General features: G+C 56.4%; 1 protein-coding gene across 1 annotated transcript in view; it reads left to right on the top strand.

Moving 5' to 3' along the window:
* SYT13 (synaptotagmin 13) overlaps positions 1 to 24,638 on the top strand; it is a 46,449-nt gene extending 21,811 nt beyond the window's left edge. The window contains exons 2-6 of the mRNA XM_051852614.3: positions 8,551 to 8,776; positions 11,348 to 11,482; positions 12,852 to 13,153; positions 18,321 to 18,450; positions 20,684 to 24,638. Of these exons, the coding sequence (XP_051708574.3) occupies positions 8,551 to 8,776; positions 11,348 to 11,482; positions 12,852 to 13,153; positions 18,321 to 18,450; positions 20,684 to 20,988 (1,098 nt within the window). The 3' untranslated portion in view covers positions 20,989 to 24,638. The remainder of the gene's footprint in view (positions 1 to 8,550; positions 8,777 to 11,347; positions 11,483 to 12,851; positions 13,154 to 18,320; positions 18,451 to 20,683) is intronic.
* The last annotated feature ends 242 nt before the right edge of the window (positions 24,639 to 24,880 follow it).

Below are 24,880 nucleotides of genomic sequence, written 5' to 3' on the forward strand. Positions count from 1 at the left end.
CCAGAAGCAACGGGCACAGGACATCCAGGCTGTGGAGGGGTGAACAGCACCTGTGGCTGTGCCCCAAATTCTCTCCCAGATAAAGTTCCATTTGCTTGGAAGGAAAACTTGGATCCGCTTGCACGCTCTTCCTGGGATGGTGAGGGCCGTTCCACTCCCAGACTTCCAGCTTCAGCAAGTGGACTTCCTGCTTGTTGTTTGGACGTTAGGGAGACCAGAGCCCTGCTTTCTGATGAGAGAGAGAGAGAGAGAGAGCGCGAGAGAGAGCTGTAGCTGCCTGCTTCCTGGTCCCTGAAGTGCACCTGACCTTCCTCTGCTACCGGAGCTACTTTTGGAAAGAAAGTTTGCGAAACACTGGTCCAGACAGAGCTGGGTCTTAAATGCAGGTGCACAGACCGGTCTGTGTTGGTTATGTGCGGGAGTCTTGGGAAACGTGTGAGGGCCAGTATCATACCGGGCTGAGAATCACGGATGTAAATCGAATCATGCAGTATTCGCAAGGGGTCTCCAACACAGTCCTGGAAAACGCATGCTGTGATGAAACCGTGCACGGATATCAAAATGTTTTGCACCCAAACCAGCTCATCTTTTCACCCCATTTTCCCACGCACTGTTGGTGTGCCCGCACAGTCCCACGGATCTGCTGTCCTCTCCCCAGTACACTCCCATGACACTTCTCTAGCGTCACAGCGACTTGAAGTTGGTTCCATTTTGAGTGTGGAGAAATCCTCCCAGACAAGCACAGGCCACAGCGGCCTCCCCGTGGTCCTGTCGGTCGCCACCTGCACTGCTGCAGCAGAAGTCGCTACCAGGGGCCTCGTGGAAGTCTCTGTGGGGACTGGCACTTTCATATTCCCTGGGTCATACGGTAGCTGTACGGTCAGCTTTTAAGAAACTTCCGGTTTTCCAAAGTGGTTCTGCACCTTCCCTTCCACTGGCAAGGAGTGAACATTCCAGGTGTTTGACGCTTTTGCCGAAATAGATGTTGCCAGTCTTTCTCATTTTAGCCATTCTAGAGACACCTGCATTCGCTAGACCCCCTTGCGAAATTCTCACGAAGACCTGTATTAGTTGTCTCTCTCTGTATACTAAATCTCCCCCAAACTTGGCGGCTGCAAACCACAGCACTTCTTATGTCTGTAGGTCAGGACCCTGGTCCTGGCTCCACTGGGTCTTCAGACTCAGGGCCCCTCCCAGGCTGCAGGGAAGGGGCCATCCCGGGCTGTGGCCATCTCAGCGTTCCACGGGGACAGCTCTGCTCCCAAGCTCACTCCTGGGGTGGAGGACAGGATTCAGTGCCTCGCAGGCTGCCCTGGGCGGCTCTCAGCACTGCAGCCCGTGTTATGAGAGGGAGCCAGGGAGCCGGAGCAAGGAAGATGGAAGGTGCTCTCGGGAACCATCTCAGGAGTGACATCCCCTTAGATCCTCGTGTTCCGTTCATCCGAAGCAAGTCATCAGGTCCAGCCCCCACTCCAGGGGAGGGGCTGCCCCAGGATGCCGACGCCAAGGGACAGGACCCCTGTGAGAGCTTGTTGTAGATGCACCAACCACAGCAGCCCCTGCTTGAGAATGCTTAGTCGAGAGGCCGGCGCTATGGCGTAGAGGGTAAAGCCACAGCGTGCAGTGCCGGCATCCTATATGGGCACTAGTTCAAGTCCCGGCTGCTCCACTTCCGATCCAGCTTCCTGCTAATGTGCCTGGGAAAGCAGCGGAGGATGGCCCAAGTGCTTGGGCCCCTGCATCCACGTGGGAGATCGAGAAAAATCTCCTGGCTCCTAGTTTGGGATCAGCCTGGCTCCAGCTGTTGTGGCCATTTGGGGAGTGAACCAGCAGATGGAAGATCACTCTCTCTATAACTCTGCCTTTCAAATAAATAAAGAAATCTTAAAAGAAAAAAAGAATATCTGATCTAGACCAGAGCTTCTCGTGACATCTGTGGGAGAGGAACCCGTTTAGTTTAGTTTTGTTTAGTTTTAACACCTGTCCTCAATATCTATACTTATCTCATCACAAGTGAGTAATTTCAAAAGACCTCATCAACTTGTCCCAATGCACCAACTGGGCTTCATGCAGTATTGATCTAGGCTCTGGGATCAAACAAATGTGCCAAGGGTTTACTGTGCCAGCCCTGTGCCAAGAGCTCGCCATGGGTTATCTTACCTAATCCTCACTCCAAACCCTAGAGACAGGTGCAATGGTTAGCAATCCCATTTTACAGGTAAAGACAGAGCCCAGAAATGCTCATTCATCCAACCTAAGATTGCACAGCAAATCACTGGGCGTCCAGACTCCAGCCAAGCAGTCTTGTTGAGAGCCTGAGTGCCTGGTCAGTAGGCTCCATTTCACACTCGAACTCTTCTACCCACACCACGTGTTAGCTCCTGCGGTGACACAGTCAGGGCCAGTATGGTGGCGTGCTGGTGTAAGCCACTGCCTGCGACACTGTCGTTCCATACAGGAGCTGGTTTGAGTCCCAGCTGCTCCACTTCCAATCCCGCTCTCTGGGAAAGCAGAGGAAGATGGCCTGAGTGACTGGGCCCCTGGCACCTCTGTGGGAGACCTGTGTGGAGTTCTAGGCTCTTGGCTTAGGGCTGGTCCAGCCCTGGCTGTTGAGGCCATTGGGGGAGTAAACCAGTGGATGGAAGATCTCTCTCTCTCTTCCTCCCTACCTCCCTCCCTCTCTCGCCCTCTTTCTCTAACCAGAATGACCGAATGTTGTAGGCCCCTTTGCCCTGGTCTGGCTGCCCCTCTGAGGGGGCCGCAGCTGTCTCCAGACCCAGCAGCCACCTCGGCCCTGTGTGGTATCACCTGGGTATGCAATACCCAGCCCCGTCCTCTCTGCCCTTTTCCTTAAGTTCAAGTGCAAGGGCAAAGCCGGCTCCTTTGGCCACCAGGTCCGCTTCCCACACCGGTGACTTATGCACTGCAATGCCACTTTGGGGGGAAGTCCCAGCTTGACACCCCAAATTAATAAATGGCCTGTAGGTGACAAATTAGTCGTGTCACCCGGCTTCTCTAATAAGGCTACATGTGTGTTTACAGATCATTAACTACAGAATTCATTTCTGTTTTCCCAACATAAACTCCATGGGGGAAAGGACAGCATCTGTCTTGTTCACGCCTGCGTTTCTAACACACACGTGGGACAGGGCCTGAAGACAGACTCAATAAATATTTGTTTGTTAAATGAATGTCCAGCCTCCCCTCCCTCACCCATGGCATCTGTCTTAGCCTTAATCGGGCGAAGCAGAGTCCAAGGTTTCTGTGCCTTCTCAGGTGGAAGCAGGAGCCGGGGTGGGGGTGGGGCCGAGGCCAGGAGGAGGCGGGGCAAGCCCAGGGCGGGGTCCGGAGCCACCACGGAGCCACGGCTGTGCGTCCAGGATGACTTCCAAAAGAGAGCTGCAGACACAGTCAGCGAGAGTGATGAGGAGGAAGGAGAACACCTTTCTGGCTTCCTGCTCACAGGGTCAAGTGCTACCGATGGACATGCTGGTGGCTGGTACTCCCCCCCAATCATTTTTTTTTAAATTGTGGTAAATCCACAGAACACGACAGTCGCCATCTCAACCATTTTTAAGTGTTCGGTTCAGGGGTATTAAATGCACTCACAGTTGCCCAGCGCCCGTTTCCAGAACTCGCTTCCTCTTGCACAGCTGAAGCCCTGCACCCACGCGCGACTCCCCACGCTTCCTGAGCCTCTGGCGTCCTGCTGCCTGTCTCCAGGACTCCGACCCCTCAGAGGGGCTCCCGGAGGCTGGGTCTCACGGCGCTTGTCCTTCTGTGACCAGCTTACTGTGCTTAGCATCGTGTCCTCCAAGTTCACCCGTGTAGTAGCAGGTGTCACAACTTTACTCCTTAAGGCTGAAGACTATTCCGTCCCATCCCTACACCAGCTTGCTTACCCAGGCATCTGTGGGTGGACACTCGGGTTGCGTCCACCCTGTAGCTATTGTAAGTAATGCTGCTGGGAATGTGGGTGCACAAATACCCCCTCAAAGACCCTGCTTTCAGGAGCCAGTGCTGTGGCGTAGTGGGTAAAGGTGCCGCCTGCAGTGCTGGCATCCCATATGGGCCCCACTTCCGATCCAGTTCCCTGCTAATGACCAGGGAAAGCATTAGAGCTTGGCCCAAGTCCTTGGGCCCCTGCACCCATGTGGGAGACCTGGAAGAAGCTCCTGGCTCCAGCTTTCAGCCTGGCCCAGTCCCAGCTGCTGCAGCCATTTGGGGAGTGAACAAGAAGATGGAAGATCTCTCTCTCTCTCTCTCTCTCTCTCTGCCCTTCTCTGTAACTCTGACAGTGTCCCTGTGTCTCACATCGCAGCAACAGAGGAAAGCCCCAGGGCACAGCTCAAGGTCCCCTTGGGCTGTGCCTCCGTGAAGTGGTCCGTGCAGAGTTGCCCACACTGGACGGAGCAAGTGACCAAAAGTCCTGGAGATGGGGAGGCTGGGAGAGGCCAGGGAGGGACGGCAGGGTGTCAGGTCCGTGTCTGAGGGTGCATCCTCCTGTCCAGCTGGGTGACTTTGCTGAGCACAGGAAATCTTCCCCGACTCAGCCTGCATCCACGTCTCCCAGGCCCTCTCTCCTGACCGGCAGACAGGGAGTGCCGACAAGAGCTGTCGCTGCTGCAGCCACCGTGTGAGGCCTGGACGCAGGTCTTTCTCCAGGACCTGCTTCCCCGAGCACCTGCTTTCCACCAGGTGGTCTTTCCCCCCCAGCTACCTAAGCCTCTCCCTGGCTCCCTGCCTACACTCCCAAACCTCTTTTCTGCTTCCTGTTTCAGTTATTTAAGCGGAAACATAGATGCCTTTGAAAGATGTTGAAAGAAAGAAAGAAAGAAAGAAAGAAAGAAAGAAAGAAAGAAAGAAAGAAAGAAAGAAAGAAAGAAAGAAAGAAAGAAAGAAAGAAAGAAAGTTGCAGACCGGGCTTTTGAAATGCAATAAATAAGATTTTTACAGGAGGTCACAATGGGAAATCAGCGGATGCTTTTGCCTCTTGGAGAGACTCACGTAGCTGTCATCAGGCTCTGCTCTCTGCCTGGCCATGGGCTGTACATCATTTGCCACACAGACAAGGCAGCCCGAGGATGAACAGGGGCCGGGGATGCTTTTGGCTGAGTTCCTCTGCCCCTGGGTCACGGTCTCCAAGGACACGTGTTAGGGTGCAGAGCGCCCATGTGGAATGCTCTCGACTGCAGGGCACAAAGGCACCCAATTCAAGGCGGTGTCAACAATCAGCACAAAGACAGCTCGTGGGGCCTGACAGGCAGAGGCAGGGCAGCGTCCGGGGCTGGACCACTCACCACCTCCATGACATCACCAAGGGATGCAGGTGTTTGTGTCTCTCCACAAAGCTGTCCGTTTGCTCGGCTTTGTCTTCAGGCTGACTCACTCTGCAGTCACCAGACAGAGCCACGCACTTCCTGTCCAGGAGAGAGAGGACTTCTCCTGCCACCGTGGGACACTAGTCCTTCCACCCCATCCCCGTTGGCCTCCCCGTGACGGGGGCGGGGCAATCCCTGGGCCAGAAACAGTCACGGAGATAAAGCCTAAGACTAATAGGATCAGAGAAGACAGACAAAACTCCACACACACACACACACACACACACACACCACCTGTCCCAGGGAGCCAGGAGCAGGGTGGATCCTATCCAGCCCCGGTGATGAGTATGGATGGCAGAGGGAAGAAGGGGTGGGGACAACCTGAAAGAGCCGCGCCGTTACTGCAGGGGTGCGTTTCAAGGACCTGAGACAGCTCCCAAGTCCTCAGGGACGCACACACTGAGAGCCCTTGCGAGGGAGGAGTGCAGCGCCGGGGCTCCCTGATGATTTGAGGCCACGCAGGGCGAAGCTCACGCAGAACAGAGCCCAGAGATGCTTTCCCCATTGAACTGGCAACATCGGCCACGATGGATCACACTGGGAATCCACCTGTGCCAGCATCCTCTGAGAGATGAGCAGGAGGGAGCTGACCCTGGCGTGCGGTGACCGTCACTTAGAACCCAGTGTCTGAGACCAGCAGCAATGGAGCTGGTGTGGAGTTGAAGTCGAAGTAGCTGCAGGCTCCACTGTCCGTGCTGTGCACCAGTTGTGAGACCTTGGGCCCTGTGCCCCAGTTCCCACATTGTACAATAGAATAAAGAATGTTGCACTGACGTAGATGAGATACTGAGGGTGGACGTGACTTTTGGAGGACACTAGTTATTGCTCTGAGTGTCTCCTCCAGGGCCCTGACACATACCTTCTCCCTATCACCCCATTTGCCTTCCAAACCTCCTTTCCTCCAAGGCCCTGGCTCCTTCCTGAAGCCCCGGCTGGCCTCCCAGCCTCCTCTGGTTGCACGCTGAGTGTGTTTTGTCTGCTGTCCCCAGCAATCCTGAGCACTGACTGCTTGCCACCCACTGCACGGCCAGCCTGTGGCACTGCTCAGTAGGCAGCCAGTTGCTTCTATGGGTGATGGCCTTCCCAGCCCACCAGTGGCTGAACATACAGCGTGGGGTCTCCCCCTGCTTTGCAGCTTAGAACGCAGAGCGGGATAAGCCTGAGATGCACCTGTCGCTTGAAGGGATAGTCCAGAAAGACAGAAAGTCCACCCAAAGTCACCTAGCCCCAGAGGTAGGATCAGAACTGGAAACCAGGCCCCTTGATGCCCACTGACACGCTCCACGGGGGTGCAGGTGGGAGTCGGACCCTCATTTTACAAATCGTGCAACTCATTCCCAGGGTCTAACAAGGTAACGGCAAAAGTTGCTGGTGGGCAAGAGCTGGTGGGCTAATGTTGCTGCCCGGGCTAGGACTGCTGTGAGGGCCGCTTGCTCCAGCACACGCGGCAGTGACCAGGATGGGGGCAGGTCCTTGCTGGGCTTGGTTTGCCTTAGAGTCTGCTGGGTGGAGTTTCCAAGGGTATCGCCCCCTCGGAGCCTCAGGTTCTCCAGCTATACAAGAGGCTTGACCTGTACCGCTTGGGGCATCCTAAAGAATGCACACAGTAGCGGCACAGCAGGGGAAGCCACCACTTGTGATGCCGGCCGCCCACACTGGGGCACTGCTCAGGTCCCTGCTGCTCCACTTCTGCTCCTGTCCCTGCTGATGCACCTGCGAAGGCAGTGGGAGACGCCCAAGTACCACCCACTGCTAGCACCCACATAGGAGACCCAGGCTCTTGCCTTCCACCTGAACCAGTGCTGGCCTTTGTGGCCATTTGGGGAATGAACCAACAGATGGAGGACCTCTCCCTCTCTGTCTCTCTGCCTTTCAAATACATAAAATAAATCTTTAAAAAAAAGTACACGCGGCAGTAACTAGGTGGTGTCTGGCTGCAGGAGTGGGAGAGGCTGGTTCCTGCTTTTGTGTCCTGAGGTCCAGCTGTGCCTTCTTGTGCACACCCACACATTTGTCCAGTGCCTGGATGATAAAGGATTGGCCCTGCTACCAGGTCCAGCCTGTCTCGGCAACAGTCAGGAACCGCCAGGATCCATCCTGGTGCAGGTGCCAGGAGTGCAAGCTATGAAACAGGGTCAGCCCCACCCCCTCCGGACCATGCCCACCCCAGGCTGCCCGCCCCTGGGTCACACCTGCCACTGGACAGAGAGCCTTGACCCGTACCAGCCTCTTGGCTCCCGTCACAGAGAGGGGAGGGGCTGGAGGTTCAGTGAGACTCTCTGCGATCCTCTGTGTTTGCCCTGACCTGAGGGTCTTCTGGTGGCCACCCACCTGGGGAACCAAGATTCAAGTTCTAGACCCAGTCACCAATTCCCATCAATAATTCTCAGTTTCACAGGGCCTGGGACTGCTGCCTGTTAGTGTAACTTTGTGGGTTTTTGAAAAAATTTCTTGTATTTATCTATCTGGGCAAAGCGACAGAGAAGGGGAGAGAGAGAGAGAGAGAGAGAGAGAGAGATCTTTCATCTCTTGGTTCACTCCCCAGACATGGACAAGAACTGAAGCTGGCTGAAGCCAGGAGCCAGGAACTCCATCCGGGTCTCCCACATGAGTGGCAGGGCTGCAAGTACTTGAGCCACCTTCTGCTGCCTTCCCAGGTGCACCAGTAGGAACTAGATTGGAAGCAGAGCAGTGAGGACTTGAACCGGCGCTCCAGTATGCAATGCTGGTGTCGCAGGTGGCCACTCAACCTGCTGAGCCACAGTGCAGGCCCCTGTTATGTCGCTTTGAATCCTTCAAGTAGGCGGGGGCTCAGTGCCTGCTGGGGGCAAAGATGGCAGATGCCACCTCTCTTTCTTCTGCAGCTCTACTTCCTTATGGCTTGATAAGACATAAGGCGGGTGGGGAAGGGGAGGTAGAGCAAGGGAAGAATGAGAGGATGACGGTTCTGGGGCGCTGAGATTGGTAGAAAGAGGACCAATGCGATAGGCGTGGGCATAGCCGGGAGACAGGTGCACCCGTGGCTGGAGAAGCAGCGCACCCCCCGAGCCGTGGGTCCCCTGAAACTCCCCACGATGTGGGTTCTGCTGGTCCAGGCTTCTCCCTTCCTGTGAGTGGGCCCCAGGCAGGAGGTCCCTGGGCACCAATCAGAGGAAACTTGTCTTTGCAGTTCAACGTGAAAAAGTCCACGGAGCCTGTCCAGCCTCGAGCCCTCCTCAAGTTCCCAGACATCTATGGCCCCAGGCCAAATGTGACCGCTCCAGAGGTCATCAACTATGCTGACTACACGCTGAGGACCACGGAGGAGCCGGCTGCGCCTGCCAGCCCCCAGGCCCCGCACGACAGCCGTCTCAAGCGGCAGGTCACGGAGGAGCTGTTCATCCTTCCCCAGAATGGTAGGCGTCTCCTGCCGCGTGTTCTCCATGGGTAGCACACGAGGCTGGGGGTGGGGGCGGCACTGCCCCGGAGGATGCTGGGAGCTGTCCAGGAGCCCCTGGTGGTGGCCTTTGACCCTGGACAAGCAGGCGGTCCAGGGCCTTGGGGTTCCAGTCCCGTATTCCTGTCATGGGCTGCACGCTGCTCCTCCTTGATGCCCCTAGCTGCCCACAAGGGAACCAGGGAGTCCCTGTCATGTCCTGTGTGTGTCCTACAGTCACAGTGAACACACTGGGCTTCAGGGCTGTGGGTATAATTCTCGACTCTTATCCACCGGCTGAGTGGCGGAAGTCACATTGCTAACACCTCAGGGCCTTATTTTCCACATTTATAAAATGAGATCCGTCTACCACCTGCCCGACAGGGTTGCTGCAAAATACAAATAAAATAATGCACAGGAAATGCTTAACTCAGGGCCTGGTCCAGAGGGCAGAGCCAAAACCTATTCTTATTTCCATTCTCCTTCCGAGAGCTTCTATATCCTGAATGCGACCCTATTTTTCCACGTGTACACAGCTGGCACTGGGTCCTAGGGTAGGTATGAGAAGCAGAGACCCAGTCCCTCATGCAAAGGAATGGGTGAGCTTCCTAGGGAGTGAAGCATCAAGACAGGGAGATAGACTGTGGCATGGCTGGGGTTTGGTTCTGTGTGTTTGGTGAGGCAGGTGGTGGAATAAGAAACCCAATGGCTTTGACATTGACTATGGTCTTAGTCTTCCTGCCTGGGTTCACTGGAGGCACCCTGGCCAGGGAACAGATGTCCCCGGCCCGCCCCAGCCTGGAACCACACTGATTAACCTTCCTGTGAAGGACAGACGGTGTGAACCACTCCTGGCTGGGCATTAGCCCCAGGTCCACCCGCCCATCCGCATTTCAAACACATTGAAAACAGGCCCACTTAGCAGGCAGCCTGGCAGTGGAAGCACCGGTTCAGACCCTGGCTTTCGTGGTGGTGCGCCTGGGTTCAGTCTCTGCCTCGACTTCCAACTGCTGCTTCCTGCCCTTGCCGACCCTGCCAGTGCTGGCTCAAGGAGTCGGGTCCCTGCCACCCAGTGCAAGACCTGGATTGCAGCCCTGGCTCCTGGCTTTGGCCTGGCCCAGCCTCAGCTGTTGTGAGAATGTGGGGCGAGAACCAGTGGATGGGAGTGTTCTCTCTCTCTCTGTGTCTGTCTACCCCTCAAAAAATAGATAAAAATAAATTTTAGAAGGAGACCCGTTTAATACCTGAGAGCATAAGGTTGGGCGGGAATGATTGATATGAGGACCCTTGGGGGTGGCCATCACCATCATGATAGCAGGATTCCCCTTTCCAAGGAGCTTCAACGTCTCACAGCTTGCATGAAGGCAGGATCGGGAGCAGAACTGTTCCCCCGGAGTTACAACAGCCCGGGCTGGGCGAGACCAAAGCCAGGAGCCACCAGGAACGCAACCCAGGTCTCTCACGTGGATGGCAGGGACTCAACCACTTGAGACCACATTGGCTGTCCCCCAGGGTGCACATTGACAGGAACTGGAAAGGGGAACGGAGCCAGGACTCGAACCCAGCACCCCAGCCAACATGAGGCACGGGCGTCTTCGCTGCTGCACAGACGCCCTGCCGGGGCTTGGTCTGGATGCCGAGGGCCGAGGCTGTCTCAGAGCTGCCCACGCCGGCCCCGCCGGTGCCTGTGGGAGCCCCACGGGTCTTGCTTTATTACATCAGCCACATCCCAGAGATTCACGAGGGACATTTTGCACACTTGCGGAAACTTCAGAAGGAACCATTGCGAAGCTGAGCAGTCCTCCCGATTTCTACCCTCGCAATGAGCTCTGAGAATCAGACATTTGAATTCCAGTTTGCTAAAAGTGGCATCTGCCGCAGCTGCAGGATGTGTTCGGCGCTTAACACTGTCTCTGACTGATGAGCGTCTTTCAGATGGCGGGCTGCCGTCTGAGCCAGGGGCAGAGGGAGCGAGATCGCTTTTAGAGACGTCTGAGTTAAAGATAAACTCGTCAATGCTCTCAGCAGATATTCATTGCACACGCGCTCAGCTCAAAGTGCACTACCCCCGACCTGGTCCCAGCATCCTCTCCTGACTTGTTCTTCTACGATCCTCTCCACCTGCTGACCCCAGGAAGCAGGGACCATGTTCTCTGCGAGGGGTGGAGCTGGAGATGGGGCTGCGAAGGGTCTGTCTCCCTTAGGGAACGCCCACTTTGGCCGGGCCCTGGGCTGAGGACATTCTTGGCTTTGTTTCATAGCCTGCAGTGACCAGGAGAGAGACACTGTTGTCACGCCCATCATAAAGACAACCTGAGGTTCCAAGAAGTCAAGTAACTTGTCCGAGGTCGCCAGCTCCCATGTTGACAACAAAGCCGGCGTGTCCACTGCTGGGCCACGGTGACCCCTTGAAATGCAGTGCCCGTGCCCGCTGGTGTTACCCCCACGTGACCGTGGCCACCACGTGTGGGTAGTGGCCCAGGGTTGGGGTAGTGGTCCAGGTGGCAGAGACGGGAGGGGTGTGGCAGCCGTGACTCTGCCTCTGTTGCAGGCGTGGTGGAGGACGTGTGCGTCACGGAGACCTGGAACCCGGAGAAGGCGGCCAGCTGGAACCAAGCCCCCAAACTCCACTACTGCCTGGACTACGACCGGCAGAAGGCCGAGCTGTTCGTGACGCGCCTGGAAGGTACTGCTCTGTCTGAGCCCCCGGGGGTCGGCAGCTGTGCGGGCAGCTGTGCGGGCAGGCTGGACTAGCACCGGCCAAGCCGAGCCCCAAACACACCTGCTCAGCCTCCCCGCTCACAGGCCCAACCGAGCGCCCTGTTGGTAAACATCTTCCTCCACACGGCGAGCCAAGGCCCAGCCCCCTCCGCTCTGAGGCTCCATAGTCCCCCGTCTCCCTGTGGTCCCTCTCTAGCAGGTGGGAGGAGAATGAGAAGGAGAGGGCGTGGCCGTTCCTTTGTAGCCTGCACCTGGCCATGCCGGGCCTCGCTTCTGCTCACATCCTATTGGCTGCAACCCAGGCCCGTGGCCACACCTCCCTGCAAAGGAGCCTGGGAAGTGTGGCCCCGCCAGTTGCCCAGGACGAAGAGGTAATGCGTTCTTGGTGAACACTGGGCCATCTGTGCCCCAGGAGGCCCCGCCATGGGGCAGGGCGGGGCTCAGTGTCTGACGCTGAGAACATTGTGAACAGGGAGAGCGTTTCTGCCTTCCAAGACGGAGCCGGTTTCTCTGAGGGCGTCAGGGTACCCTCGGTCTCTCTACCGGGGCAGTTTGCTTTACCAAAAGCAAGACTTTGCAGAGTAACCAGGGCTGGCGACGAGGCCAGATCAGTCCTGAGGACCCGCTTTGCTTTTTTATTGTCTTGTAATACTTTTAAGCACTTTCACGTGCTTTATTATGGTTCATCATCACAATAGTCCCATTTTACAGATTGGGAAACCGAGGCCCCACAACTCTTATGACTTGTTCAGCATCGCTCCCACAGCCTGCGGCAGAGCCAGGACTAAATGTCCTGTGAGGCTCCGTGGAAAGCTCTTTCTCGTGGGGCAAAGACCTCGGTTCCTCAGCTTCTTTTCCCACGTGATCATGGAGGAGCCAACCGTAAAAGCAGCGCAAGGGTGGATTTCTGGGTAACTCCACCTCATGGAATGGTTTTCAAAGCACCCAGGTTCCGCATACAAAGCAAGCCTCTTGGGGTGGCGGCCAAGTGATCCGAATCACAAGCTGTTGTGTGGTAAATATTTAAAATGCAGAATCAGTGACTCACAGGCTCCGCAGCGATGCTGGAACCCAGCACAGGGCCCTACGCCTTGGGGAATGCTCAGATCACCAGGGCTCGGGGGAGCGCCGAGTCTGGCCCCGGTCCCCCAGGAAGTGCAGTGGGTGCTGATGCTGGCCCCTCAAGGACCTCCCGATGCTCAGGGTCTCCCAGGGAGGTCAGCCTTGGGGTCCATCGGACGTCCATCGCTCTGCAGCCCTAGGCAGGGACAGGTGTCGCCCCTCCCCCTGTCCTCAGGGAGTGCCAGTGTGTGCTGCTTTGTCCTTGCCTACAGCTGTGACCAGCGACCACGACGGAGGCTGTGACTGCTACGTCCAGGGCAGTGTGGCCAACAGGACGGGCTCCGTGGAGGCCCAGACGGCCCTGAAGAAGCGCCAGCTGCACACCACGTGGGAGGAGGGCCTGGCGCTCCCGCTGGTGGAGGAGGAGCTCCCCACAGCCACCCTGACGCTGACGCTCAGGACCTGCGACCGCTTCTCCCGCCACAGCGTGGCTGGGGAGCTCCGCCTGGGCCTGGACGGGGCGTCCGTGCCTCTAGGGGCCGCCCAGTGGGGCGAGCTGAAGACTTCCACCAAGGTAGGGTTCCCTCTCCGCCAGGACGGGTGGCACCTGTGAGTGGGGCAGGGACTGGCAGAACGGGCTCCCTCCCAGCAGCTCTGGGCCAAGGTGAGTTTCAGAACCCCTCCCCACTGGGGAGTGGAAGGAAGAGAGCAGGGGGCTGGGGCAGAGTCAGCTCTCAGGGTCTGGCATTCATGGTGTCTGCTCCTATGTGGGGTCTAGCTTGCCATGGGCTGACTGCCCTGCCACGGTACAAAGCCTGATGCCCTGTGTGTCTCTTGGCTCTGGTGCTAAGACCACGTGACCCCAGCTCAACCCAGTTGTACTGTGTGCACCTGCTGGGTGCCAGGCCCTGCAGAGAAGGTGAGCGCAGAGGAAAGGCAGAGCCTCCTGCTCAGAGAATGTCCAGCCCAGGGCAGTCAACTGGCACAGGCAAACGATGCCAATGACGATGTCTCGCACATGTCGAATCCTGAGCCATTGGCGAGGCACCCCACTAAAGGGCTGGGGGGAACAGTTCCAGAAGGCCCGGTCCACAGTGGTGTCTGTGCTGGAGCAGCCCCGGCTGGGACAGACCCGGAGCCTGGTGGTGTCTGCTGTCACGAGGCCTGGAGGATCACGGTCCTTCTGCTGCTGGGGAAGCCACAACAGGAAGAGGGTGTGCTGAGCTGCTGCACTCTTTGGGGAGGGGCTTCCTGGAGAGCAACCTGTTGCCACACCCAGGCCAGAGCAGCAGGAGTTAGGGAAGGCCAGGGCTGTGAGACAGTGACCACATGGGCATCACTTAGGCTGCTACAGAGTCTCCTAGCCAGCCCAACAGCGCCTTTTCTGGAGATGAAGCCCTGTTCCCTGGCCCTCCCAGAAAAGCTTGCTCACTGTGGGTGCCAGTGTGGGTGTCCCCGCAGGCCTGGAATCTTTAGGAGGGAGACCCAGTGGGAGTCACAGAGGGAGTGACTTTAGCAGTGGTTCCTCGCCTCTAGCCTGTCACCAGAGGGTTGTTTGTAAAAGCCTGAGTTTGGGCCCAGCCACTCCTGCTGTTTCCATGGGATCTTCCGCATGCTCTCTGCCATTGCTATCTACCACCCTCACCAGAGGCCAAACCAAGGGGGCCACTCGACCTTGAACTTGAACCTCCAAAACTGGGAGCTCAATAAACCTTTTTCTTTAAGGAAGTCAGTTGCCTCGGGTGCCTTCCCGCGGTTTGGGAAAGCTGACTGGTGTCACCCCCTGGGACAGAGGAACAGATACCAGTCAGGACAGGGCTTCGTGCACTCACAACGGGAGGATACACTCAGAACTGTACAGTGAGTTCTTCCACTCGCCCGCCGTCCTGGTCCATGCCAGAGGCTGGGTACTTTATAAAGCAAAGGGGCTTGGAGGCTGGAGGTCTAAGATGGGGCAGGTTCATCAGTTCAGCCTCTGGTGAGGTCCCCTTGGCTGCATCGAAGCAGGAAAGGAAAGAGCCAAGAGCATGAGGTGGCCTCATTTAGTAAGAATCCACTCAGCCCAGAAGTGAGTCACCCCGAGAAACCAACACTGATCCCTTCCCAGGGCAGTGCCCAGGCCCCTCATCCACCCCACCACCCTGGGGACCCCGGCTTCCAGCACATGACCACTGGGGGACAAACCACCTGCAAGTCACAGCACCTCCCACGTCAGCCAGGCGAGAGAGACCCGGGGCTATTCCGTTTACAGACGGGGAGCTGAGACTCGCAGCAGCTCGGGCCGCCTCACGGGGTCCCCCAGCCAGGACACCACTGAGCTCAGCTGGGGGGAAAACTGACAGCAAAGTCACAGGTGCTCTCCGACGGCACCAGACTGTTCCAGAACCGGCTCTCTTCTCTTGTTAGTGTGTGGATTGTGACAGGTGCTGGGGAGAGGGACCTGACACGTGGGTTTACTAAGCTTGTAAGGCAGCTTCCTCTGCAGGTGCACAGGCCTCCACTTTGACGTTTTGAGGCCTTGGTGCAGTCCCCAAAGGGCTGAAATCTGGCCACCTTGCCTGCTACCACCCTGAGCCGATATAAGCAGAAACCATCGATTCAATCCAGCATCTTGCCCAGCTTCTACAGTGTCCTGGGCCCCGTGCCAACAGCTCAAGCCCTGCCTGTGGCAATGATGAAGCCGGGCCCACCTGGCTCGTGCCTCCTAGCAGTCATCATATTAGCTGTGCTGCACCTGCTCCACCCATGTCCTCTCACCTCGGCTTGGACTCACCTGTATGAGCCATTGCAGAGGGTGGCGTGGAGTCACAAGTCGGAGGTGACATTGTGAGTTCACAGTGACAGGAGAGCGACCCAGGCCAGGCCAGGCCAGGGAGCTCCTCGCCCAGGTCGGGGTGCAGGCTGGTTTGCACCAGGTAGATGGAGCCTGCAATACAGCAGCCAGGTGTTTTGTTTTGTCTGGGCAAGAATGAGTTAACAGAGGTGGCAGCAGTGTCTCCAGTCCACCGGAAGCCACTCATTCACAAGTGGCGTGTGCAGCCAAAAGTGGCTTGTGCGTCACCAGGGGCCACAGTTACGACCCACGGAGAGCGCAGCCTTGAATGATTCATTGAGAAGCTCAGGGGGAGAGGGAGGGTGGGGGCACCAGGGAGAGACAGGGAGATCTTGGCTGTTCGGTTTGTAAAGCGGCAGTGCTAAGGCAGCAGGGGCTGTTGGCAGCCAGGCTGCCTGGGGCCTCGCCCTGTGTGCAGGTGGGTGGTCCCGCGGGGGCTCCCAGGTGCTGGCTTCTCCCTCCAAAGCTGATGGTTGTGCAGCTGCAGCGCGGGCCATTTGTGCACCCCCAAGAGGTGACCTGGAGTCCATCGCTGCTGTGTTCCCACCCCGCTGGGTGCCAGGAAGGAATCGCTGTGTAGTGAGAGGCCTGGGGCAGACAGCGCATGGAGGAAGATCCAGGACGCGGGCTTGGCCGTGGTGGGAACCTCCCTTCACGACTCAGCTTCGCCGCTCACTGGCTCTATAACCCCAGACAGGCAGGTCCCCGAGAGCAGCGCTTCCTGCACCGTGAGGGAAGCATGACCGGAAGCCTGGTTAGGGTGTTTGCCAGCACAAAATGCAATGCCTTGCCTTTTTTTTTCCCACAAATTCAATGGTACTTCCAAAAGTTCATGGAGAATAGAACTGAAAAAAATCATTGCAGCCTTATTTGGGTGCTAAGAGCTTTGAGATCCACCCACAGTTCTTTCATAACATGCATTTCCACACACTTTTTGGTATGGATTTCAAAATCCTTTGCACCAAAATATAAGCTTATCTCATAATCCCATTTTTCCGTGAATGATTGGAAGTGGCCTTGTGAATCATCGTGCACCTACTGTGTGCAGGGTGCAGGGGATGCCTGGTGAAGGGTTCCTTAGTGGAGCTGACATGCTGGTGCACACACAATGCAGTTGTGTGCAGCACATAGTAGGTGTTGAATAAACGTTGATTAATTTAATAAATGATCATTTGTGTCACTGCCAAGGCTCTGGGATCACCAGGCTCAGTCACCTAAGGCTGGGTGAAGCCCTAGAGTCCGGTGGGAGACATTTTTCCAGGACGAGAGGTCTGTGTGTACAGGCAGGGGCTGAGCCAGAGCCCGGAGACAGTGCTCCCCGCGCAATGCTTTCCTGAAAGAGTGCTTGCACTGCCCTGATGGGGCCAGTCGCAGCACACGGCTCCCCAGCCCTCGACGTGTGCACGACACTGCTGCACGCCACCAAATACACACACCCAACCCGTGCGGCGGAGCTGCTGTTACTCCCATGTTACCTAGGAGGCGCTGGGGGCCCAGAGAAGTTGAGTAACTTGCCTGAGGCCACACAGGAAGTATCAGCATGATTGGAACTCAGCCCCTGGTGGTCTGGCTCTGGAGTCTGTGCTGGGTTATGAACAGCAGCTGTGGTCTTGGCAGTGGGCGTGGCAAGTGTGAGCTGTGAGCTTTAGGGAGGCCTCCCCGCCTGCACCTTCTCATCCAGTCCCCTGATAGCTGCATCTCTTCCTAGCATGTAACACTGCCTGATGCTATAGATGACAGTCTTTCCAAAAATGTGTGTGACACGGAATTCAAAGATCACTTTAGTGTGGTGCAAAAAAAAAAAAAAAAAAAGGATGAAATCCATGCACAGTTTCTTCATTTCCATGAACACCTGTTGTGCACATGGATTTCAAATTCCTCATTGCACAGCTGAGAAACGGGGACAAGACTGAGAGGTGTGACGTCTGGCAGGACCCCCCCTCCACGCCCCCCCCCCCAATTCCCACCCCGTCTTGGGGTAGCAGCCACACGGCTCCCTCCTCCTCCCCAGGATTTTGAGGGAGGGGCCTCTGCTTTGGGCTCCCAAGGCGGGACTTGCCATGGCCTTCAGCCACACCTTCCCACAGTCCCCTCTCTTCCCTACCAGCTCTCCCTGGAGCGCGGAATACGGCCCAGCACCCACCGCCTGGCAGGAATCCTGGGTGGTTGGGTGCCTCGGTGGGTTTGCTGGCATCCAGACAGACCCGTGTCGGAGTTTGCCTGCAGGCGCCCCGGCGAGCTGCATACACGGGCAGAAGTGTCTGGATGCTTCCTGGAGGCGGCGGCACAGGTGGTTCTTAGCGGGAGTCCTTGGTTCGCTACCTACCGGTGCTCCACTCTGCATTTTGTTGACGTCTGTTCTGTCCACCCTATGACTCTGGCCGCCCCTGGCCTGCTTTATTAGACGGCAGGAGCCACTCTTCAAGCCTACAGGGGCTGGAATTAGCTTCTCAAACAAAGTAACAAATTACAGTTCCCCACCACCCCCAGGAACCTGGCGGCCAAGCAGTGGTTCTCACCTGGGGTTCCCTGGAGCACCCCAGGAATTTGGTGGGGGAGGCAGGAAAGGGGGTGGGATGTGAAGGGGAAGGGGACTTCCAGCTCTCTGCCCCTGCCCCATCCTGCATGGCACCTCTTTGCACTGTTTTCTGTATTAGATTTAAATAGATGACCTGTGACAAATGTCACCTGTGGCCACCAGCAGACCGCGGTGGATGGCACACGCCAAGGACAGCTCCTCAGTAGCCAGCTCCCATCGGTGAGGGTAGAGAAGCCGGCGCTGATGGGTGAATGGTTTCAAGGGTGCCTGTTGGGTGCACGCCGAGCGCCACCCCAGTCTTGGCATCAGTGGATAAGCCGGAAGCCACCCTGGAGGCAGTGGCCTCCTGTGTCTCCTCTTGTGTTCCAGGAGTCGTCTGCAGGGGGCGGAGAGATTCTTCTGTCCATCAGCTACCTCCCAGCTGCCAACCGCCTTCTGGTGGTGCTGATCAAAGCCAAGAACCTGCACTCTCACCAGTCCAAGGAGCTCCTGGGGAAGGGTGAGTGAGGTGCCGGGGCAGGAGCCAAGGAATGCGTGCAAGGGAGCGGCACCCGGGAGGAGACGGAGACGGCCGAGCAGGGAGGTGAACCACGCTCCACGTGCTCCACGCACGGAGCTGCTCTAGCCGTGTCCCCCACCCCAAGCCCACAAACCAGTCCTCAAGGGCACGCTTATTTCAGTTCACTCCTGGGCCAATCTCATTCCCCAGGACCCGGGTGGGCACTACCTGGACTCATCACCTTGGACAGCTACTGGGAGATCCATCAGCCCCTAACCGGGGCTTACCGGAAGCCATGGGCCAGACTATAGCCAGGGAGTGGGCGACCTGGGCTGGAGGGAGAACTTGATCTTGTCTACATCACCCAGGTCTGGCTGGGCCATCTCAGAAGACCCGGCTCCTTCCCCTCCCAAGGTCGCGGCTGGTGGCCACGGCACTCCCCACCCCTACACCAGGCTCTTCTCTCTTCTCAACCTTGGCCAACTGCCACCCCACAGCAGCTGAGTGTGGGTGACAGCAGAAGGTGTGTGGGCACGGGAGCCGGGGCCGGAGGCTTCAGGAGTCAGTGCCCCCTATACCCGAATAAATCCCTCTGTAATGTTCCAGAATTTTCCAGAGGCCTGCTCTCTCCGTCTGCATCCCCAGGCACAGCTCCCAGGTCCAGGGACCAAAACAGGCTTCCCTTTATAGAGCAGGAAAGCAGCCTGGGCTGGCGGAGTAATACCTGGACCAGGAGCCAAATGCTCCTATCGGGATATAAATAAATCTCTATTAATAGCCGCACAAAGAAAAAATTGCTGCTTCTGCATTCGGAATCTCTGAGCAAAAGATTTGGGGTGAATGAAGTTGGAAACGTGAACCTGGCTGGCAGGTTCCTGGGCCTCTTTGCATCCCCCTGCAGACAAATCTCTTGATCTTTTGTCAACACTTCTGGTAGGTCCCGGGACAAGGACAGCACAGCGCTTTGTCTCTCAAGACCTCTCTTGAAATAAATGAATCACCAGGGAAGTCACAATGACTCGCACATTAGCTGGGGGAACCTTGACTAATGAAACAGTAATTAGGTCCCAAGGCTTGTGCTGTGTTGTGAAAGTGCCTCTGGGGACACACGTGTGGGTTTCCAGGGCAGGTGGTGGGGTCAGCTCTGTGCCCAGGGAACCCAGGCAGTCTGTCTACACCCTGTGAAGTTAGGGTTCTCAAGTCAAGTTTGACAGAAGTACACGTGAGAGGAAACCAGCCGACTAGCCGTTCACCACTGTTCACTCTCCAAATGGCTGAAACAGCTGGGGTTGGGCCAGGTTGAAGACCATCTGGGTCTCCGACGTGGGTGCAGGGGCTGAAGGGCGTGGGCTATCCTCTGCTGCTTTCCCAGGCACACTAGCAGGGAGCCGGATCAGAAGTGGAGCGGCTGGGGCTGGAACTGGTGCTCAGATGGGATGTCAGAGTTGCAGGTGGCGGCTTAACCCACCCAGACACAGCGCGGGTACTGGGGTGGGAGTGGGGGACTGCTGTTTTAATAGTAGACAAAGATGCTGGGAGGGAGAGTTGAGGGGAAGAAGAAATGGAGGTGGCTTTGTTTCCTGGGCTGAGTTGCAAAGCAAGCCGCAGGAGCCCTAAGTTGTTTGTGCACCTGCTTTGATCTGGAGGCCTGAAGTCACCGGGAAGGGCTCATGGCAAGAGCCCTTCTTATAGATTACAAGATAGGCTGAGTGTCCTTGATCCCAACGGGGACATCGGAAGACTCCAAACCCCAAAGCTCTTGGCACACTGATATGGCAGCACAGGCAGATTCTTTCGCACCACAAAACTTTGCTTTGTGTGCAAAATGATTAAAAATATTGCATGGCATCACCATCAGCCTATTGTGTAAGGCGTATTTGAAACAGGAGTGATTCCTGTATTCTGACTTGGGTGCTACACCCAAGGTACCCCACGACAGATATGCAACATTATCCCCAAATCTGAAAACATCCCAAATTCCAAACACTTCTGGTCCCAAGCATTTGGGATAAGGGATTCTGGCTGGATACTGTCCATTTCCTGCACAGGAGTGTGGGTTCTCTGGGATGTGACTTCCACCGTATCTTCCTGTCCAGGCCAGCCCCGCCGTGGGGCAGGCACTTAATTGTTGGACGACACATGGCCCAGTGCCGTCCAATGGGGATGCAGAGGGCAGGCAGAAGTCATTCTTGGCCTTCCTCTCTGACTCATTTCTCCTCCCCTTTTCCCCCAGATGTCTCAGTCAAGGTGACTTTGAAGCACCAGGCTCAGAAGCTGAAGAAGAAGCAGACGAAACGGGCCAAGCACAAGATCAACCCCGTATGGAACGAGATGATCATGTTTGAGCTGCCGGATGACCTGCTGCGGGCCTCCAGCGTGGAGCTGGCGGTGCTGGGCCAGGACGAGGAGGGGCAGAGCTGTGCGCTCGGCCACTGCAGCCTGGGCCTGCACGCCTCGGGCTCCGAGCGCAGCCACTGGGAGGAGATGCTCAAAAACCCACGCCGGCAGATTGCCATGTGGCACCAGCTGCACCTGTAGCCGGCCACCCGCCCGCCTCCCAGCTCCGGCACCACCCCATCCTCTGCAGTCTCCTGTCTGTCTGTGCCCCTTCCTCATTCTGACACCCAGAAGACAGAGACAGGGACAGGCAAAGGCCAGGGCCTGACTCCCCAGGCGTCCCATTCCCGCCTCTAAAACACAAGCCTGGCAGGGTTGGAGGGTGCAGCCAGGATGTCAGGGGTGTCCCTGAGAAAGGCACTGAACAGGTGTTGCAGGTGGGTGGCAGCCAGGTGCGGGGAAAGCTTCAATTGTGGAGTCACAGGTGCAAGGGGGAAAGGGGGGTTTAAAAATGAAGCATTCCCAAAGCGACGTGGGACTAAGTCTCCTGGGCCAGCTCCCGCAAGTTGAGCTTGTCCGGGTGGGGCGGGAAACCTTAGCCAGCGCTCCATCAAGCTCCAAACAGTCAGACCAGCCATTCTCAAGCTCCAGTGTGGAGAGGACCACCAGCAGCTCTCGAGGCCCCACCCCACCCCCGAGCAGGCGTGCCACGTGAGCATACCTGCTCCGAGTCCAGGAGCCCGCGTGCTTTAGCAAGCACCAGGTGGTTCCGATGCAGAGGTAGAAGCGCCGCACGTGGAGAATCCTTTCCCCCACATTCTAGCAAGGTTTCCAGCCGCACGCTCCAGCACCACATGGCGGCCCCAGTCCCAGCACTGGACACTTTGACCATCATCAATGTGAAATGTGCAGCTTAAAAATGTAATTATCTTATTTTAACTCGGGTTTTGAGATTCTGCTCTGGGACCAGATGTTGTGCTTTTTATTGAAGAACTGTAAGTTTTTTTTTTTTTAAAGATTTATTCATTTATTTGTAAGGCAGAGTTACAGAGAGGCAGAGGCAGAGAGAGAAAGAGAGAGAGAGAGAGAGAGAGAGGTCTTCCATCCACTTCTTCACTCCCCAAATGGCTGCAACAACTGGAGCTGCGCTGATCCGAAGCCAGGAGCCAGGAGCTTCTTCTGGGTCTCTCACGTGGGTGCAGGGGCCCAAGGACTTGGGCCATCTTCTACTGCTTTCCCAAGCCACAGCAGAGAGATGGATTGGAAGTGGAGCAGCCGGGACTCGAACCAACACCCATATGGGATGCCGGTGCTGCAGGCAGTGGCTTTACCCACTACAACACAGTGCTGGCCCCAGAACTTTATGGTTTTATCTCAAAATCAGTCTGCTCATCTTGGGAAGACCGTGTCTGATGAAGACCCTCACTGATGGCTGGGTTGGATTCTGAGTGCCCAGTGTCAAGACCACCAGCACCGCCATGGGACCCTCTGAGACAGACCTGCCCGCCCCTCTCTGCTTTCTAGCCACTTCAGAAGGAAACTTCATGATCAGCTCAGCCCGTTGCGTCTGGCTACAGGAAAACGGCCATGGGAGAGAGCCTTCCATAGGAAACGAGGGCTCTGGTAGCCACGCCTGGCTCCCTCAGCGTTCACGACTCACTAGTTTAATCATTGAAAAGAGACAGCTTGGTTTTGAATTCCTACTTTGTTATTCCCAGTAGATGTGCACGCCGTTGATTAACTCTGTCATGAGCCTCATGAAGTGGAGAACACTCCGCTAGGAGCCAGGATTCCTGGGCCGGTGCCCGTCAGAGCCTCGGCGTGGGGCGTGCGGGACAGAACCAGTGACGCGGTTGCTGTCCCTGAATGGTGAGGTAGATGATATAGAGCTGTAAGTGCTCCCTGGCTAAGGACAAGCCCTGAGTCCACTTGCCGGTCATCTTTAAGCTGGCCTAGTGTCTTGAACTGCAAGTTGGCAATTGAGAATGCCCAGAAAGTGCCAGAACCTTCTAGATACTTCCAGGAGCACAGATTCTGCATTTGGACCTTTGGATGCAAAGTGGCTTCCGAAAGTTCCTGGAAAAAGGAACTCAAAGATAACGAGAATTTGCCGCAGACTCTTAGACGCCTCCTGCACTGTTCTCCAAACTCCGGCCCTGCAGATGCCAGCTCAGGCCCCCGGTCTAAGAAGGCGTTCCTGAGTCAGGCCATCCCTGGCTTCCCCCTGAGAATCTGGGGCAGAGCTGAGCCCCGCTGGCCATCATTTTTCCTTTCTGCACAGAAAGAGGAGAGCCTTAGAAACAACGCCGACCCCCTGTCTGGAGAAACAGGGAAAAAACATTCCATCTCTCCATCGGGGAAACTCTTTGGGTGCCCGGAAGGGCCCTTGCCGGTTTCTTCTTTCCCTTCCTTCCGGGGCGAAGCTCTTGGTGGTGGCTTCTTAGAACGTGTTTCAGAGACTCCTTGCCTTCTTTGTGGCCAGGATGGCACAGAGAGGGTAACCATTTCCTGGGCGAGGCGACCAGCATTCTTTCCTTGGTAACAGCTGCTGCTCCAGTCTGGAAGAGCTTGGATTCCAGACCTAAAACCCCCAGAATTTAAGTATTCAGCCAGAACCCCTGTCCTGCTTCCTTCTACACCTGTGCACCTGCCTTCCGGCCCCATCGAAGGACATCTGTGGGAAGCTTGGGCGGGGCCCTCGATCCCAGGGTGTCCACCCCATCTGGTCCTTCCATCACAAGGCAATCATTTCTTTGGATCTCAAAGTTTCCATCTTCCAGAATCCAAAGGAAGGTTTTCCCCTGACAGGAGCCAATGCCTGGTTTGCCAGCCAGCATCTCACGCTGCAAGGACCGATAGAAGTGGATGCGTTTTGCAGGGAGTTTGGGTCCACATTCACTGGTGTGTTCCAAGTTTCTAGGATGGCCCTGTCTCTTGAGTACTCAATAAATATTTGTTGAATGAATCAGTGATGGATGGGGGCAGGGGAGAGAAGACGATAGATTTCAAAGCATAGAAACGTTAGCCGGGTGCTCAATGCTAGACCCCAGACATCATAGAGATTGGGCTAGAAGTGCGTGACAACGAGTCTCACTGTTTGTCTAATGCAACCACAGCTCTCGCTGCAAATGTAGTGAGAGAAAAGAAGAGAGAAATGCTGGGCTTCTCCTCCGAAACTCCGTCTTGGTGGATCTGAAATTACCCAGAGATGCTCACATTGCCAAACGGAAAACTTCAGTCACATGTCCCAGACACACTGGCCATTTGCTAGCCATTGAGAGTGGTTGGGCCGGTGGGACGACCTCTGATCACTGTGGGAAGGGGCGCCTTGCTCTTGGCCAGGGAGGAGCACGAAGCAGAGGTGATGGCAGGGTGGGAGACCGTCCCAGCTGGGTGCTCGCTGTCCCGCAGGCGACCTGGTCCCTTATAGACATGAACACAGGAATTCATTCACCCCCCGTGCCTCCGCCTCCTGCCTCCGGTCAGCACGTGCGCCATGGAGCCCTGGAACCAGCATTTCCATCGGAGGTGTGACCCTGGATTGAGGGGCAAGTCTCCCCCAGGGAAGGGAGGCGGGGTGAGCGGGCGGGGAGAGCCAGCGTTCAGTCCACTCCTGGAGGGTGGACAGGGGTCCTGGGCGGAAGGTGGCTGTGGCCACCCCCTCCCCACCCCCGGGAAGAGAGACCCAGTCCTTGTGATTTGTTCCTTGTTGTCAAGTGCTAAGTGTGTGCGTGTTTTTTCAGTCATGAACCGAAGCACAAAAAGACGCATGAGACACTGTCGTCGCCATCCGGTGTCACATTTTGGAGTAAAAACCTTGCAGTAGCAAATAAATAACTTCCACAGGGTCAGCCGCCTGCTGTTTTGCCTTCTTCTGTTTACGTAATAGTTGAGACACATAAAATGCAGGGGAAAAAACCTCCCCAAGTCACCTGTGAGCCGCTGCCAATTCTAGTAAAACTTGACTATTGCGGTTGGAGTCCCCTTCACCACATTCTCCTTGGGAGGCCATGATCTTGAACGTGGGGTCTCTCATCCCAAGCATGCCTTCATATTTCGACGGCAAGTACATGGAAACTCTGAACACCATGCT

The sequence above is a fragment of the Oryctolagus cuniculus genome, chromosome 1 (genome assembly GCF_051225735.1).
Source record: "Oryctolagus cuniculus isolate XC-2025 breed Fujian yellow rabbit chromosome 1, ASM5122573v1, whole genome shotgun sequence".
In the NCBI taxonomy this organism is placed as follows: Eukaryota; Metazoa; Chordata; class Mammalia; order Lagomorpha; family Leporidae; genus Oryctolagus; species Oryctolagus cuniculus.